General features: G+C 38.8%; 1 protein-coding gene across 1 annotated transcript in view; it reads right to left on the bottom strand.

Moving 5' to 3' along the window:
• Positions 1 to 13,018, bottom strand: part of STPG4 (sperm-tail PG-rich repeat containing 4) — a 42,329-nt gene extending 29,311 nt beyond the window's left edge. The window contains exons 1-3 of the mRNA XM_043980087.1: positions 13,004 to 13,018; positions 4,973 to 5,032; positions 1,604 to 1,864 (exon numbers count right to left, since the gene is read on the bottom strand). Coding sequence (XP_043836022.1) covers positions 1,604 to 1,864; positions 4,973 to 5,032; positions 13,004 to 13,018 — 336 coding nt within the window. The remainder of the gene's footprint in view (positions 1 to 1,603; positions 1,865 to 4,972; positions 5,033 to 13,003) is intronic.
• Positions 13,019 to 19,219: the final 6,201 nt, after the last annotated feature.

Here is a 19,219-nt window from a genome sequence, read left to right as displayed (position 1 = left end):
TTTGACCGATGGCAAAGATGAAACACAGAAAGATTAAGTTTTTTAGTGTCTCTTCCTGACTCCATTTCTCTGTCCATACTGGGCTACTTGGAATGCCCTTCCGCTCTTCACTTTTCAAATCTTATCAATCCTTTTAGATTCAGCTTTAGTTCAACCTCATCCATGAAGCCTTCTCTGATCATATCTACCCACAATGAGTCCTTCATCCCTTACTTGTGCATTAATACTCTCCCTTAAGTACTTAATGATGTATTATTTTATATGATCATTTTGTTTCACATTTGTTTCTTCACTAAGATGGTAAGCTCCTTTAGAGAGTTATATCATATACATATCTTGTATCCTACCCTGTGCCTGTGCCTGTAATATGGGGATGATAAGAAGACCAAACACATTGGGTTGTTGTAAGGATTAAACAAGATAATGTATGAAAAATGATTTATAAAGCTTTAAGCATGACAAAAACTTGATAGAAACAAATCTACATGTGTGTATACATATGTGTATGTATATATACACACACGTCCATGTGCATTTGTACATAAGTTATACAGTGTGTGTGTATATATATATAGTACTGTATATACCATATACGAGATATATACATATATATGTACATATATATATACACACACATATACAATGCAGCTACTTTTATATCATTCAAATATAGCTTTTAAAAAATCAAGAAGGTGCATATAGTTATTTTACCTGACAAGGTTTGACAAATCCTTTCTGAAAAATAAACTGGGGGCGGCTAGGTGGCGCAGTGGATAGAGCACTGGCCCTGGATTCAGGAGGACCTGAGTTCAAATCCGGCCTCAGACACTTAACACTTACTAGCTGTGTGACCCTGGGCAAGTCACTTAACCCCAATTGCCTCACCAAAAAAAAAAAAAAAAAGAATTGGAAATTGAAGGGATACCAATCAATTGGGGAATAGCTGAAGAAGTTGTGGTATATGAATGTGAGGGAGTACTATTGTGCTACAAGAATGATGAGCAGGAGGATTTCAGTAAAACCTGGAAAGATTTACATGAACTGATGCTGAGTGAAGTGAGCAGAAACAGGAGAGTATTGTACATGGTAACAGCAACATTGTGTGACGATCAACTGTGACTTTGCTCTTTTTCAGCAATACAATGATTCAAGGTAATTCCAAAAGATTTATGATGGAAAATGCTCTCCACATCCAGAAAAGGTGCTATGGAGTCTGAATACAGATCAAAGTATACTATTTTCCCTTTATTTGTTGTTATTTTTTCTTTCTTGTGGTTTTTCCCTTTTGTTCTGATTCTTCTTTTACAACATGACTAATATGGAAATATGTATAACATGATTGTATATATATATGTGTGTGTATGTGTGTGTATACATATATACATACACATATATATGTGTATGTGTGTGTGTATGTGTGTGTATGATTTCTTGCTGTCTTGGGATGGGGGAGGGAAGAAAGGGAGGGAGAAAATTTAGAATTAAGAATCTTACAAAAATGAATGTTGAAAACAATCTTTACATGTAATTGGAAAATAAAATACTACCAAACAAACAGATAAAAATCTCATAAACAAGAGATAATACGCTGATAGAGCTTTACCTGATCTTTGAGACACAGCATGCTGGGGTTTTGCCTTGGGGTGTCTTTGAATGAGTAAGAAGCCATCTGCTTGTTGACCAGGTCCACGAAATTAGGAGGCACGTACTTAGGTGTATCGGGCAGGGTTACATCCCTCTTCAATTCTATAAGAGACATTTTGCTTCTGCCTTCATTTTTAAAATTGTACGTATTGTTCACTGGGTTTAAGCGGGATTCTTCAAGAAAGTCTCGCACTGTGTAGGTGCCTGGTATTGGAGTTTCCTGTTGAAAAGCAACATTGATTCTGATATCATCTTGTAGTTGGGTTGCATCTTCATTTCTAATGAACTTTGGGGGGGGGGGCAATGAGGGTTAAGTGACTTGCCCAGAGTCACACAGCTAGTATGTGTCAAGTGAACTCAGGTCCTCCTGAATCCGTGGCTAGTGCTCTATCCACTCCACCACCTAGCTGCCCCCCCTAATGAAGTTTAATGAAGTACTTTAATGAAACACTGCAATATGGCCCAAACGTTCTTACTACAACTAGACTTTGAGGGTGGCTGGACCCTGTTTATTTTATTTCTGAATATTTCTTATTGCAAAAAACCTGTAGCATCGCTGGAGTCCAGTACTCCACCAAACCCCACAGGGGCCATCAGGAAGGAGGAGGGACTGGCCATCTGCCCTGCTATTACTTTCCCTCCACCTTTGCCACTGGTCCAAGTCTAATGACCCTCCTGAACTCCCTCACAATGCAGGAGAAACTCTCCTTAACACTGGAGTGAGTCTTGGGGCAGAGCTGACTGAAAACCAGCAAGGTTTTCTTCAAGACTCAGCTCCAAAACCACCTTCTGTAGGGGACCCTCCCTGGTTCCCCTGGCTGTGAATACTTTCCCCTCTTAGATTGCCTTCCATTTACTTTTTTTTTTTTTGGTGGGGCAATGAGGGTTAAGTGACTTGCCCAGGGTCACACAGCTAGTGTCAAGTCTTTGGGGCTGGATTTGAACTCAGGCCCTCCTGAATCTAGGGCCGGTGCTCCATCCACTGTGCCACCTAGCGGCCCCTCCATTTACTTTTTATATCTCTTATATGGGCCTCATTATTTACATTTTATCTCCCCCATCAGAACATAATATCTTTGAGGACAAGAACTGTCTTTTGGCCTTTATTTGTATTCTCAGCACTTTCCACAGCCCCTGGAACATAGTCAACAGAAATAAATGCTTGTTGACTAATTTCACATACCCCTGTCTTGACCATAAAGCAAGCTCAGCAGACTCTCCATCTGCCCTGGACCAAGATTTTTATGTGCTATCCTTCCTTCCCCCTTTCCACCTCTTGCTCAGGGATTATTAAAGTTAATGTGATTATTGCTACTGTGAAGAGCACAACATTCCATTTTCCTATTACTTCCCTCGGCATCCCTTGGATTCTGATGGGTAGGTTGTCTAAGCCCAAATTCCTTTCCCTGACCACTGTTCAAACCTACTACAGCTCCCTCCTACCCATCCATATCAGCCCCATCTCTTCCAGCTCCCTCATTGCTGTTGTTTGGTCGTTCAGTCCTATTCGACTCTTTGTGACTCCATGGACAAGTCCATGGGGTTTTCTGGGCAAAGATGCTGGAGCAGTTTGCCATTTTCTTCTCCAGGGTGTCCCCATTTTACAAATGAAGAACTGAGGCAAATAGCGGTTAAGTGACTTGCCCAGAGTCACACAGCTAGTAAGTATCTGAGGCCGGGTTTGAACTCAGAACTTCCTGACTCCAGACCCAATTCTCTATCTACTGTGCCACCTAGCTGCCCCTCCCATGTTCCCATCCTACTCTATCCTACCCTACGCTGTGCCCTCTGATACCCCCATTCTACCACTAAAAAACTATCCTCCATATTAAACCTGTGCCCTCTCCAGGGGAATGAGCAGAGAGGACCTGTGTCAACCATTTCTACTTATGTATTTGTCTTCATATGATCAATCTAATGGATGGGTATGGCAACTTTGCCTCCGTGTTTCTAGGTCCATCATAAAACAAAAACAAAACCAAAATTTTTGTTCCAGTGGGCCCTCTTTGTCCAAAGTCAGGTAGGTGAAGAGGAGAGGTAGGGATTGTTTCTGCAATCCAGGGCTCTTGGCTCTCCAGAAGGAATTGACCCTTCCAGGCAACCTTTAGTAGAAGATGAGGGCTGGTTTTGGGGTAGGGAAGACCTGCATTCAAATCTCACCTCTAACATTTATTAGCTGTGTGATCATGGGCAAGGCACTTAGATTCACTAAGCCCCAGGTTGTGACCCATATCCAAGAAAATTACAGGTCTTGATGTACTGGGAACTGATCCTGTTAACAATCACTAAAACAATCTGAGAAACCAAAAAGACCATACAACAAAATATGAACAAAACTTAGGGTAAAATACCCTCTCCTTAAACACTAGCTTCTCTCTATTTTTTATTATATTATAGTCTGGAAGCATTGTCATCTTAATATGTTGTAAAGCCAGTCTTCACAAATTTGCTTTGCATCTAGAAGCCGGTCCTACAATTAAGGAATCAAAATTCTCTTTCATGTAGTAAAGAAATTCATTAGTGGCCAATTCTTTATATTCCTTTCCTTTGTGTTATATTTTCCTTAGAGATGATTCCTCTAATTCAGCTGTTATTAAAAGCTTCTCTTTTAAAAAAAAATATATACTAGCAATTATATGCACACACACACACACATACACTAGCACAAATTAATGTCACAATATTCAATCCTGATCTCTCCAGGTTCTTCAGGCTTTGACCCCTAAAGTTGTGTTGCCAACTCCCAAGGTCTTTTCCCATTTCCCTTCCTTCTGAACCCTGCTTCCCATCCTACAAATCTGGCTGTGTCACTGTACCTCACCCCTTCACCCTAGGTCCCCACCAAACTAGCCTATTTTCAAATACAACTTCTTAGGGGACACTACCACCAAACTTCCAAACTTTCAGGGTCTCCTCTGAATTCTGGGGAAGGAGGAGACTGAATGGGGTCATCAAGGGATTTATAAGGAGGAAATGGCATTGAAGCCAATGTGGAGGAGAGGTCAGGTATTCTGAATAAGTGAAATGGGTAGGCTTTTCTGCTACCTTTTCTGGGATCTCTGGGTACTCCCCCTCTCTAGCTCCCCATTACACTCAAATATCAAGCACCAGGATAAAACTGTGGGTGTCATGGTGATGCCTCTTATGCTGCTGATTTGTTGCACTTTTCAGAGTTTTATTTGAAAAATTAAAATTATATTTCTAATTCCTATGGCTTTACTACAATTTTGAGTTTATAATATGATGGATAGGTATGAATGGTTCCTCCTTTCATGCAGTTTCATACAAAAAGGAAAAAATAATAAGGAAAAAATTGAAATATACATACTTTTAGTGTTGTCCGCCACCATAATTCTCTTTGATCTACTGGTTCTTTAATTCTTACTTTCTAGTAATAAAAATAGATTAGTTACACATATGTATATATAAGTGTAGAAATATATTTGGGAGATTATTCTCTCAGTTTTATATATATATACATATATATAGACAATATGGTATATATATGTATGTTTGTATATCTGTGTATATATATCTATATATAGAGAGAGTGTGTGTATGTGTGGGGGGGGGAGAGAGAAAGAGAGAGAGAGAACACATATTTAAACAAATTGACATCATCACCAAAACAATAATCTCCCCAAAGATACTTCTAATCTTTATATTAAAATCAAGACTACATAATTGTTTTTCCTTGCAAGAAACATTTGCTTATACTTTACTTTTTATCTCATTTTTTTGTTCGTTTTAAAATTTCCATTGGTAAAATGTGGATAATTTCCCTTCCATTGGTTTTATGGCAAGAGGACGCAGTGAGGACAAAAGGAAACCTTAACTATGAGGATGCTTTGGGTTCTTAGGAAGAAGGCAGCCGTATAAAGATAAGGTGGTGTGATCATTACGTTTATAGCTAAGGTGATCATAGTGTGGAGTAATAACAGCATATCAATCGACAAGCATTTACTAAGCATCTACTATGCGCCAAGTCCCACCAGAGGATGGGGAGACAGAAGTGAAGCAGTCCCTGCTCTCAAACAGCTTACTACCTAGCTGAGGTAGACACCACATACATATCTGGGCATGGGCAAAATAGATCAAAGGCAATTTGCTGGAGATCAGAAAAGGTTTCATGTAGAAGGTGCCATTTGGGTTGAGTCTTGAAGGGAACTAAGGATTCTTGGAAATGGAAAGAAGGAAAAAGTGAATTCCAGGGGTAGCTAGGTGGCACAGTGAATAGAGCACCGGTCCTGGAGTCAGGAGGACCTGAGTTCAAATCTGACCGCAGACACTTGACACTTACTAGCTGTGTGACCCTGGGCAAGTCACTTAACCCCAATTGCCTCACCCCCCCCAAAAAAAAAAGCGAATTCCAGGCACAAGGAAGAAAGGCCCAGAGAAGGGATATGGGATGAAATGAATGAAGAACACTAAGAAAGCCAGTTTGGATTGACCCTAACATACGTAAAGGAGAGTAATGTGAAATAAAGTTGGAAAAGGTGAAGGCCAGACATTTATATTTGGTTTTATATTTGATCCTTGATAGAATGGGGAGTCACTGAAGCTTGTTGAGTAGGGAATGGCATGGATAGACCCTGTGCTTTTGAAAGGTTAATTAATAGGCAATGGCAAAAGTCTACCAAGAGGCAATGAGAAGCAGAATCGGAATATCAGCTGTATTAGTGGAGGGAAGGGGACTCAAGTAAAGATACGGAGGCATTAAGTGATGGTATCTCACAGCTGACTGGATATGGGGAGTCCGTGAAAGTGAGTAATCAAGAATGACCAAGTTTAACAGCCTGGACCTGAAGGACCGTGGTGCCCTTGACAGCAATAGGGAAGGTTGGTGGGAGGGTGGCGGGGGAGAGGTAATGAGTTCTGTTTTGTGCCTGCTGGATCTGAGATGCCTGTGGAGCATGTGTGAGATGTCTAATCAGTACTTGGAGATACAGGACTCGAGCTCAGGAAAGGCAAGTTAGGGTTGCATATATAGATCCGAGAGTCATCAACGTAGAGATGGCTATTAAACCCATGGGGCCTGATGAGTTCACTAGGGGAGAGCATAGAAAATGAAGAGAAGGGGTTCAGAATGGAGCCTTGAGATCAGTGGGCATTATGAATGGTGTTATGAAGGCATATTGAGAAGGAGAAATTGGATAGGCAGGAGGAGAGCCAAGACGGAAGATTCCCAAAAACCCAGAGAAGGGAGAGTGTTCCAGAGGAGAGGGTGATCAACGGCCTCAAATACTGCAGAGAGGTCAAGAAGAATTAGGATGAGAAAAGATGATCAGGTTTACAATTAAGAGGTCATTGCTAGACAGAGCCAAGAGGGTGGAGAAGTAGGAAGCAATATAAGGGGCTCCAAGTGGACAGTGGAAGGGAACCTGCACCCAAGGGAAGTGTTCTGGGTATAGAGTGGTCGGTCACAGGACATAGAGTAAGAGAAACAAAATTTTCTGAACATGCAAACAATGTGATTCCTACCCTAGGAGCACAGCAGGGCCTCAGTTCCAACTTCTAGCCCAATCTGAAGCCTGAAGAGGAATAACCGGGGCAGAAATTCCTGAATAAAGGGAAGCTTACTAAAGAGAAAGGAAGTCACTCAGAACCAGCAGGGCTACTCAGCTAAGTGACTGCAGATGAGAAAAGCAGTAGCCTTCTGTTGTTTTTGTCATTGTTTAGTCAATTAGTCATTCTGACTCTTCATGACCCCAGTTGGGGTTTTCTTGGCAAAGATACTGGAGTGGTTTGCCATTTTCTTCTCCAGGTCATTTTAAAGATGAGGAAACTGAGGCAAACAGGGTTAAGTAACTTGCCCAGGGTAACACAGCTAGTAAGTGTCTGAGGCTGGATTTGAACTCAGGTCTTCCTGATTCCAGGACCAGCACTCTGTCTACTGTGCCATCTAGCTGTCCTTTGATTAAAGTCCACCTATTCTGCTCCAACCTCTATTCTGACCTCCAATCTCAAATGCCTTTCAGATACCACATACTGGATGTCCAATAGACATCTTGAATTCCCCAAATCCAAAACAAAACTCATTATCTTTCCCTCTAAATTACCATCACCACCACCACTACCACTTTCTTTATTACTGTGGATGGTAATACCATCTTCCAAGTCCCTTAGGCTCACAACCCAGGTATTATCCTCAATTCCTTACTCTCTCTAACCCCCTCGGGGCCCCCCCCCCCCATATCCAATCTGTTGCTAAGGCTTCTCAATTTCACCTTTGCAACATTTCTTGGATATTCCTTTCTCTCTCTGACACTGCTACTATCCAGGCACGGGCCTTTATCACTTCATACCTGGACTCCGGCAATGGTCTGTTGGTGGGTCCCCTTGCTTCTAAAGGATTAAACAAGTATAAATAGTTTGAAATCTAATATGGGGAAATGACACATGTCCCCTCTGAACCTCCATCATTATCAAAGAACACAGAAGGAACCTAATTAGACAAAGCTGGTTCTGTTATGCCTTGATGACCTTAAGATAAGATCTTAAGAGAAGAAAAGAGAGGGGAAGAGGAACATACTAGAGGGGAAGGGAAAGAAGGGTTAAGGAAATTACTTCACATAATCAGAGTGCACAAGTATATATAAACAAAGAGGGGGGCCTGGGAAGGAGCAGCTAATATTTTAACCTCCCTATCTGAACTGGTTAAAGGGGAGAAAAATACACACACATACACATATAGAGTTGGATCCAGAAATACATTTCACTTAACAGAGAAGTAGAAAGGAAAGAAGAAAAGAGACTATTGGAGGAAAGAGAAGATTAAGAGAGGGGTTAGTTCTGAGCAAATTCTAACTAAGGATGTACAAAAAATATTTATACTTCATTTTGAGGTGGCAAAGGATGGAAGTCTGAATGGGTGCCCATCAGTTGGTAAATGGCTGAGCAAGTTATGCTATATGAATGTGATGGAATATTATTGCTCTTTTTTTTTTTTTTTAGTGAGGCAATTGGGGTTAAGTGACTTGCCCAGGGTCACACAGCTAGTAAGTGTTAAGTATCTGAGGCTGGATGTGAACTCAGGTACTCCTGACTCCAGGGCTGGTGCTCTATCCACTGCGCCACCTAGCTGCCCCGAATATTATTGCTCTTTAAGAAATGACAAAGGGAACAGTTTCAGAGAGACCCAGGAAGACTTGTATGAACAGATGCAGAGTGAAACGAACAGCACCTGGAGAACAATTTACACAATGACAACAATATGGTAAAGACAAACATCTATGATCAGCATAATGATCAACTGTGATTCCAGAGGACTATTGATGAAACATTTGACCTACCTTCTGACAGACCAGGTGAGGGACTCAAGAGTGCAGAATAAAAAAACAACAACAACAATTTAACATGGCCAGTGGGGAAATTAGGGTAGCCAGGTGCTGCAGTGGATAGAGCATTGGGTTTGGAGTCAGGAAGACTCATCTTCCTGAGTTCAAATCCATCCTTAGACACTTACTACCTGTGTGACCCTGGGCAAATCACACCACCCTGTTTGCCTCAGTTTCCTCATCTGTAAAATGAGCTGGAGAAGGAAATGGCAAACCACTGCAGTATCTCTGCCAAGAAAACCTTAAAAGGGGTCATGGAGAGTCAGACACAACTGAAAAGATTGAACAACATCCATCATCATCATCTATGGGAGCTGATGGCTCAGTGGACAGAGCACTGGTCCTGGAGGCAAGAAGAACTGAATTCGAATCCAACCTCAGACACTTCACAGACACTTCAAGTTACTTAACCTCTGATTGCCTGACAAAATGGATCCACTGAATTCCCTGGAGAAGGAAATAACAAATCATTTCAGTATCTTTGCCAAGAAAGCCGCCAAAAGTGGCGTCGTGAAGGGAAAGGCATATGAAATGACTGGACAACAATGTGCAAAATCTTTTTGTTTAACTATATATATTTGTAACAGGAATTTTGTTTTTCTTTCATTCTCAATGGGGAGGGACAGTTAGGTTGGATGGGAAGGAGAGGGGAATTTTTGTTGACTGAAAAAATATATGTAATTTTAAATTCTTTTTTTTTTTTAAAGAGAGCTCATGGAGAAATTTGGAGATAGTAGTTTTTGTTAAGTAATCAAGTCCAAAGCCAGAGTGCCAAAAAAAAGATTGATGAGTGAATGAAAGAAGTGGAGGGAGAGAGAGCTACATATAATTTATTGTTGGTCTTTGGGGAAAAGCATGGCAAAAGGAAAAATTTATTGGACTGGAAAACTCAGCACACCCAGATTCTAGCACTGTCTGGCTTCTGCCAGTAACAAAATCTATAATAAGCCATACCTTCTCTAAGCGCAAATTTTCTTATCTGTAAAATCTTACCTATCATGAAAGATCAGTGTGAAGATTACATAAGAAAATGTACCAGAAAATGTCTTGCAAACTAGAAAGATCTATACACATGAAAGGCATCATCATTATTATTTTTCCTAATTTTATTAGACAGGAACTCTAGAGTCTTATTTAGGGAATTAGATATGTGATCTCTTAATTCTTTAGTACCTCACATTTCCCTTACTTATCTTTCATTCTGACTTTCCTTTCCCCATTTTTAAGTTTATCATCTTTTTCTTTCATCAAAATGACATGTAAGCAAGGAACATTTCTTCTTCCCTGCCAGCTTGTGGGGATTTGGTTATGGGGGGTAGGAGTGGATATCATCAGTAGAAGAACCTTGATAATTGGCAGTAAAGAGAAGGAAGAATTCAGTTTGGCTCCCTGACCCTCAGTTTCTCATCTCTAAAATAAAGGAATTGGTTAGATGGCTTTTCAGGTCTACTCTAGCTCTGTGACTCTGTAATCTCTTGAGAATAGGAAAGATGGAATGAAATCTAATCACCTAGATGTACCCTTTCTTCCCTGATGTTTTTCTCCTCCATCATTTTTTTTCCTGTAAATACAAGAGCAACATGATAATAGCAGATAATGTTAGATACTAATTCAAATTTTGACTTGGACACAGTAGCTGTTGGGTAAATCACTTAATCTCTAGGAGACTTGATTTCTGAAAACCACCCTTGATTCCTAGATCACAGCTTTTTTAAACTCAGATAAAATAAAGTAATATTGTTTTGTAATTTATATTTTTCTTGTAACTACTTAATCTATGAATGTTAGTCAGTTGTCATTATTTTCAGATATATGGCTAAAGACAGAATAAGGGGGTGGGGCAGTGGATAAAGCACCCACCCTGGATTCAGAAGGACCTGAGTTCAAATTTGACCTCAGACACTTACTTGATACTTACTAGCTGTGTGACCCTAGGCAAGTCACTTAACCCCAATTGCCTCACCAAAAAAAAAACCCCAGAAAGTTAGGATTACAGCTGAGATCTTGAGTACAGGTCACTGTGTATTTAGGCATTTTTTTTTTTACCTTTCTATGAATTATACCAATTGTGGTATAACTACTTGAATTGCCCTAACTTTTGAAATACTAATAAGCTGTAAATGCTATGCTAAGCATACACTCATACATAGAAAAATAAACAAATGTATATATAAAGTAAAAATTGGGTTGCAAGTGGGGGTTGGGGTGAGAAAGGTATCAAAATATCAAAAATATCATCATGATGAACTGACCAGTAGATTCATATACCCTTGGAGGGCAGTTTTATTGTGCCCCTGGGACTCTATCATATTTTGGTGCTAGTTCAGAATGCGGCACTTTTCATCATTTGCCATATTACTGGTTTTTATTCCAGCCACAAATGACTAGGATGCACATGCCCTGTTATAATGAATTCACATCCTAAGTGTTCTGGGACACAAAGAATAGTTCACATGTTGATAGAGCATTAGGACTTATAAAGGGTTTTCCTCAGGATCACACTGTGAAGTAGTTAGTGCATATATTATTTTCTCCATTCTATGGATGAGAAAATTTGAGTCTCAGAAAGGTTAAGTGATTTGCCCAAGAAGGCTACTCTGACTCCAAGTCAAAAACTCTTTCCACTATACTATAATACTATGATCATTTTGGATTTATAAAGTTCTTCTGTCCCTAGAACCTCAAAGAGCTGTCATATAAAATATCTCTGTCAATCTTATACCTAAGTAAAGGAAGTAAGGTCGAGATCTATTTATCTCAATACCCCACATTTGATTATTGAATTTCTATGAATATTAGAAAAATATCATGCTATAATGTGGTTTACCTTTTGGGAGATACTTTCTCTTTATTAATATATACATAATGATAAAGTAGTAATAGCATTCTAATTGAGAATGGATAATAATTCCAACTTAGCATATGTGACTCCTGTTGAGTAACATGTTTTGAAATAGTTTATTTTCTAGTAAGACCCTGAAAATTTGAAGTCTAAAATTGGTGGTTTATTCAAGTCAATGACTCAAATAAAGATTCCTTCAATGGAATCTTCACTTTCTGGGCCCACCAATTCTTATCTGTAAGAGGATTTTTATGGTACTTTATATTTATTATCATCAAATTAATAAATTACAATTTGCATATTTATAGTTTATTTATATAAATATTAGTTATATGTTTATTATTATAACATGATTTATCAAATTATTATCCATTATAATTTTTCACCAATACCTCGTGTTACTGTCAGGTTGTTTTTTTTTTTAAATCAATGCTTTTTTTAAAAAAAATCTAATCTAAATTTTTAAATGAAAATGCTTCTTCCAAAAAAATAAACTACATGAAGACAGATGTCAAACTCCCTAGTCCACATCTAGTCTATCAAAAATCCACATGATTAGATTTCAGAAGGTCATCAGGAGGTCTGTGAATTTGAGATGGGGAAAAACCCCTAACAGAAATTTAGCATTTCCTTCAATTATGAGTGGAGGTAGCAAACCATTATCCTGAGAAAGAGTCCAGAGGTTTCACCAAACTGCCAATGGGGTTCATGACATACAAAAAGCTAAGTCCATGACATTGGAGCTTTAACACCTTAAATTAATATAGATGGGGGCGGCTAGGTGGCACAGTGGATAAAGCACCAGCCCTGGATTCAGGAGTACCTGAGTTCAAATCCGGCCTCAGACACTTGACACTTAACTAGCTGTGTGACCCTGGGCAAGTCACTTAACCCCCATTGCCCCACAAAAACAAACAACAACAACAAAAAAAAATTAATATGGATAGACCATTTTAGAAAACTTTCATAGGTCACTTATCCACCAATTATTTTCTTTTTTCTTTTTAATCTCATGACTTTTAGGGTCAATTTGTAACTATAGAAGAACAAGTTGATTATGACAAAGAAACCTAGCCATCTTCTCTCCTTGATAATCAAAAATAATACATTTCACGCCTAAGGATGAATGAACCACTCAAGAAATACATATTGGCCGATGAGGTTTTAAAGAAAGTAATACCCTTGCAGAAGGCATTTTAGCACTTGAGATTGGAATTCAACAGCAGTAGCTTCTTCTGAAGTTGGAGACAGAGTCTTTTCTTCTTTTGGACTGATTTACTTTAAATTGAATATCATTTGGAAATTAGGGAGGGAAAACCAGGAAAGCTCATCTTTTTTTTCCAATCTATGAATAAACAAGAAGATGAAAGTCAAGGCAAAATGGTAACATAGCAATATGTCAAATTTCTCTTGCTATACTAGCTGTATAAACTTCTTTATGTTTAAAAAAGGTTTAAAATGTTTACATAAATATCTTAAACCATTAACATTTAAAAATATATATTTTTTCTACATGATTCTTTTTGTTCTTAAAAAACCCCCAACCAATTGCTTTAAAACAAGTCAAATACTTTTGCAATATTTGGTTATAGTTCTCTTTGTAAATTGTAATGTTATATATACATCCTGGTAAAAATACCTCTCAGATAAGGTTAACCTGTTGAAATGGAGATAATTTTACCTCTCAATCAGTTCTCAAATAACTGAATTAGCTCCAGCAAATAATAAAGCTGAATCATCATATAATTGTGTAATAAAGTAGCAAAAGTAATATGAAAAATGCAAAGGAGAGAATTGCTTTAAGATGTATAATGTGCACTGGTGGCTGTAAAGGAAACCTACATTTATCTCTGGACTTATACTGAGATTCTATCAAAGAAGCACAAGCATGGGGGGAAACTCCTTTTAATTTGTCTTTTCCTCAACATCTACTGTTCCTTCCTCCCTGACACGTTCCAAAACCCTCAAAATGTTGCACAAATAGACCCACAAAAATAAGCATTTTTACACCGGGTTCCAAATCTTGGGATACCTCCCATGTGCAAAAACAAATTTCCCCAACAAAGGAAGAACAATGATAAGATATGCTATGGCGTACTCTGTTTGCTTGGCAAACAAGACTTGACTTTTCAAGATTTTGCATTCCTTGGTCCGGTTACATTCACTTAGGGGGAAGAATTTTTTTTCTTCTTAAAACCTGGTTAAACTTCTGTTCCCCACGCCTCTCAGCATCATCTTTTTTTTTTTTTTAAAGTGAGGCAATTGGGGTTAAGGGACTTGCCCAGGGTCACACAGCTAGTAAGTGTTAAGTGTCTGAGGCCGAATTTGAACTCAGGTAATTCCTGACTCCAGGGCCGGTGCGCTATCCACTGCGCCACCTAGCCGCCCCGATCTCAGCAACATCTTTAACTTTCTTCAAATTACCTGGGCCATTTCCTACAAGGCGAAGCCTTTCCCGGTCCCTTTAATGGTTACAGTTCTCCCCCTCCTCCTCAAATGATTATGTGGTTACTTATCTTTTTACACGAGGTTTCCACCCATCCAGGAAAATGGAAACTCCCTGAGGGCTGTTTGTTTGTTTTTGCCAGTTTTCATTGTATCCCCAATCCTTGGCATTTGGTATGCGTTTAAAAATACTTTTGTGTATTGTACTATATGAGAGATTTACACGAGAAAGAAAAATCCCATCCTCTCTTGGGAGCGTTAGGGAATTTAAGAGGACAGTGTGTAAGAATAACCTTAAGAGGTCCTGGGTCAGAATCTTGGTTCTGCCACTAATTAGCTGTGTGACCTTCTGTAGAATGGAGTGGGATGGGCGAGGGAGGGGTATTGTTCTAAATATCTCTAAGGTCCTTCCTGGCTTCACATAGACGCTCCCATAATCCAGCTCCAGTGGAACGAGAGGGGGAAAAACTAATCACTTTTCGAAAACAGCTATGCAGGTGAGTCTGAACCGGGAGGGAAGGTGGTGGCAAAGGAGCTAGGAAGGAACTGGGAGAATCGAGTGCCCTAAGGGAGGAGGGAGGGTGAATGCCCCCGAACTGAGGGCAGGGGTGGTCAAAGGGACCCCGGTACACGCTAAAGTCGTCCGCTTCCCGCATCACCTAATTGCAGGTGGATATCCCGGAGAACAGCTATGGCGGAGACCTTCCTTCATGACAGAGTCTCGACCTCTGCTTATAGCTTCCCGTTGCTAGGAAACAGATATCCGCCCCCACTCGCCAGCTAGTGTGGTCCACCCCCAAGGGCTGCGTATGGGATACACGGGGGCGGGGGTGGGGAGATAAAGGAGGGAATTTTCTCTGAGCCAAGCCCTTATAAACACACAGACACAGACACACGCACACCCACCAACAACAAACACGGGCAAACCTACTAAAAGGGGGAAAAGACTATATCAGGGTTTGGGGGACACAGAACTATGAAGATGTAGGCGGGTTCACATTAGGGGAAGAGACAAAGGGTGCATCCAAGGTGTGAAAACATAAGCCAGAAAAAAAAGAAAAGAAAAAAAACCCAAACAAACAAACTAGGTTTTCTGCTAAGAAATCCCTGAGAAGGGGAGAACATCTAGATACGAAACATAACTTCCTCAAGCTTAAAGTATTCCACTCAAACCTAAACTGAGTCCCATAAGAGGGAATAAAGTGAAAGGGCTGGCTTTAGTAAGGTCCTGAGTTCTAGTTCTAGCAGTTCTTAAGTAGCTAATGAAATATCAGCAAGTCATTCACTTTGTCCGGATTTGTTCTGCTAGTGATTTGCTTATCTGAAATCAGTAAAACACAATCTTTTAGAAGGATGGAGGAAAGCCACTCACCCAATGGTGTACCTTTTATTTAAATCTTTTCACTTTTGATCCTAGGAAACTGACAGGACAAGGTCACATGTACACACAGGAGTTCGGATCAGGGACTAGGTCTTGAGATCTAGAATGCTGGTGGACAAGTGTCTCTCTTAGGCATACTTCTGAAATCTGTAAATTGAAGGGGATGGGACTAGATAATATGCTAAATTTCTCTGCTAGTCAAGAAAATCCCAGAGAGGTCTCATTTCAAGTGTCTCAGGCACTTTCCTCGATACAAATCTAGGAAATAGATAATAATGTCGAGTTACTATCCCGATTTCACAGAAGAAACAAAAGCGAGGATTAGATGCTGGAGGCAAACTCCTGGATCGGTGCTAACAGTTTCAAATATATGTGTATGTATGTTTATATATTGATGCATGTACATATATATGCATACACACATTTTTAATGAGCACAGAATTTCAGCAAAACAAAATAAATTGAATAGAGGCAGGGTTTAAACTTGGCAAAAGACATGTTTATATGAATGTAGGCAGAATATACATGATGTTTTTCCTATAGAAGGGAGTAACATCTACTTATAGGGCAAACATTTTAGATACGTACCATTTAAGCACATCAAAGATAGCAACGTACGTATGTACTTATGTTTTTAGGGTGCTTACCACTAAAAACTAATTGCAGCAAAGGGAAGAAAAAGTCCTTTAATTAAAAAAAAAAATCCTAATGAAATATTTTGTATATGGACATGCAGGATTTTCTGCATGGAAAGGCACTAATGAAAAGGCAAGGCTGAATAAACCTAATATTCTTGAGAAACTAACACTGGCTGTGTGATGTGCAAGTTAATGTAAGCAGAATGATTGGGGGGGGTTATAACAAGATACTATTAGTTTAAGTTGTACAAAACTAAATTTTCAACAAAATTTATCATTTAATATTTTCTGTTAAAACATATCCTTCCTAGTTTATCTTTTACTTTTTTTTTTTGGTGGGGCAATGAGGGTTAAGTGACTTGCCCAGGGTCAAGTGTCAGGTCAAATTTGAACTCAGGTCCTCCTGAATCCAGGGCCAGTGCTTTAATTCACTGCGCCAACTAGCTGCCCTCCTCTTTTACCTTCTTGATCACACTTTGCATTCACCTTGATAGATTGATTCCAAATCCATCTCTGGTCTTATAAGATACACAGTAGGTGTGTGACTGATACACCAAGGCAATTGTTGGTATTTTTTTCCATCTTCTTTCCCTCTCCCTTCCCATACCTTTGAAGTATCTGATAGCACTGCTTAATTCTTAGTTTAGAAAAATTATTTCTTATGCATGCACAATTTATATTTTCTCTCTTTTCCAAACTATGTGTTGGCCCTAATGCCACTTCCCCCCCCAAAAAAAATTATGCTGTGGGTCTAATCACTCTAATCCCATTCCATTGCAGTAACAAATTCTAGGGAACTTCCGGAGCACCATAAAACTGCACCTGAAACACTGAAGCGATGTTGCCTTTCACTTTTGGTGATCTGGAAACATATCTTCTTGCATTCATAGAAATAAGTCTTAAAGTGCTCTGAATTCTACCATCACCCTCCAATTTCTATGATTTCTGGCAGTGATTTCAGATTATAGAACAGGGACTGTCTTTTGTTTTTTCCTACCTCTTAGCAATTCACTGCAATGTCAAAGATCTTTGATTTTGTTGGTGTTAATAATACTCCCTCAACCAATATAAACCCAAACCCCATTATGACTTAGTGGTCTTTGGGAACTAGGAAAAGAAAAATTCATTGCTATGAGGCCAAGCCAACAAACCTAAGTGATAATCTCCAAATTGAGCTAGGTTGGTCCTGGCAAAAAATGTGTAGCAGGATGTTTTAAGTGTTTACCAAGCCTTCAAGCTTGGTAAGACCTACGGAAGCTTGTGTTTTGTTGGCGTAACCATCAAGAATCCAGTCACCACACCATGAGGTACCAGAGGACTTTAATGGAGGCATTACCCATACCAGATACTTATTTCTTAACATAGGTATAGGGATTGGACCTGTAATTTCATGCTTCCTTTTAGCTGGAACAAGTTACACAGTTGTATTCGGCACATACCAAAGTTAATAGTAAAAAGACTGACTTGGGAGAAAGGCTATTCCAAAATTTAAATAAATATTTGTTGAATACAAATACAAGGAATAAATGGCACACAAAACAGTGGGGATTGTTTAATACCGACAGTAAATAATGTTCCAAATTATTAATAAGCAGAAATTGGGCCTATAAGTACATTGTCATGAACAATCAATTATACACTTTAAATCTTCTGGAAAGATCAGGGAAAGGAAGAGAGGACAGAGGCAGCTGGACAGAATAGGTAAAACTAAAAAACCTGAACCCTCATTTTATCCAATGAGTTTTCCTATCACGGTCAAGCATGACAGCTTCAAAAAAATTAACATGTGTTTTAAAAAAGCAAGCTTAACATAATTGTTTCTTTTCCTGCTCTAACTTTGTATGTGGAATTTTTTTCTAATTTTCATTATAAGCAATATAAAAAAATTAGATATAGTTTATAACAAGTGGCTGGGCTTCCCCTTTTCTTTTTTTCCTTTCCCATCATCTATTTTTTATTACACCCAACTCCTGTCGAACCCCAACTAGCTGAAGTATAGTTTCATAAAATAGGAGATACTAAGTTCCATATATTACAAATCCCCTAACTTCAGAGTTCTGATTCTAAATACCATGCTAACTAATAACAGAATTAAAGCGCTTTAATTAGGTTATAAAGTGATTTTTTATTAATGCTGCATTTGGATGTCTTAGAATCTTTCCATTGGTCATTTAACGAATACTGCCTTTTAGAAACAGTTCTTTAGGTGGTACAAATGCCTCACCTAGGAAATTTCTATTAAAAATTCTTTGAGGCTTATGAATCAATGATCTTTTGGCACAAAAATGGACCCGTTATTACATTATGAGCTCGAGGGCACAAACTATCTTCTGTCCCCTCACCTCCTTCCTTGCCAACTTAATGCTTATTGAACTGACTGAATTTCAAATGTAGAATCAATTTCCATCACATCTTTATAAAATACTGTTTTGTATTGATCCACTAATCTAGGATAAGTTCTTTTTGTTGGTTAAGACAGTATGTTGTTCCTTGCTTTTGCCAATGATAAGCACTTAATACTGTATAAAACTTTAGACAACAGTAAAGCATCAATTCTGAGGCCAGAAGATGTCATTGACTCTGAAGTCTCTTGAACTTCTGAAATCACAGGGGATAGAAACATACTTTAATTTTTATTCTTTTCTCCCAAAGGGCTAAGTTTTCTAAAGATAAAATCTTGCAAATAATTAGATGTGGGTCAACAAGAAAAATATTTAGTTAAATTTGAAGGCTGTTTTCTACTACATACGATCCATGACATTAATAAAGCACACATTTCTATTGAGAATGAGTCAAAATAATATTTTAAAGGGATTAAAATAGCACGGATGCAAGAAAGTACTCTCCAAATTTTTTTACATTAGTAAATTAACCCTAAATTGCTTCATTCCCCAACAGATTCTTAATTCTGAAGATAAAAGTATTTACATAA

The sequence above is a fragment of the Dromiciops gliroides genome, chromosome 2 (assembly GCF_019393635.1).
Source record: "Dromiciops gliroides isolate mDroGli1 chromosome 2, mDroGli1.pri, whole genome shotgun sequence".
Taxonomy (NCBI): Eukaryota; Metazoa; Chordata; class Mammalia; order Microbiotheria; family Microbiotheriidae; genus Dromiciops; species Dromiciops gliroides.
This window is presented reverse-complemented; position numbering and strand designations above follow the sequence as displayed.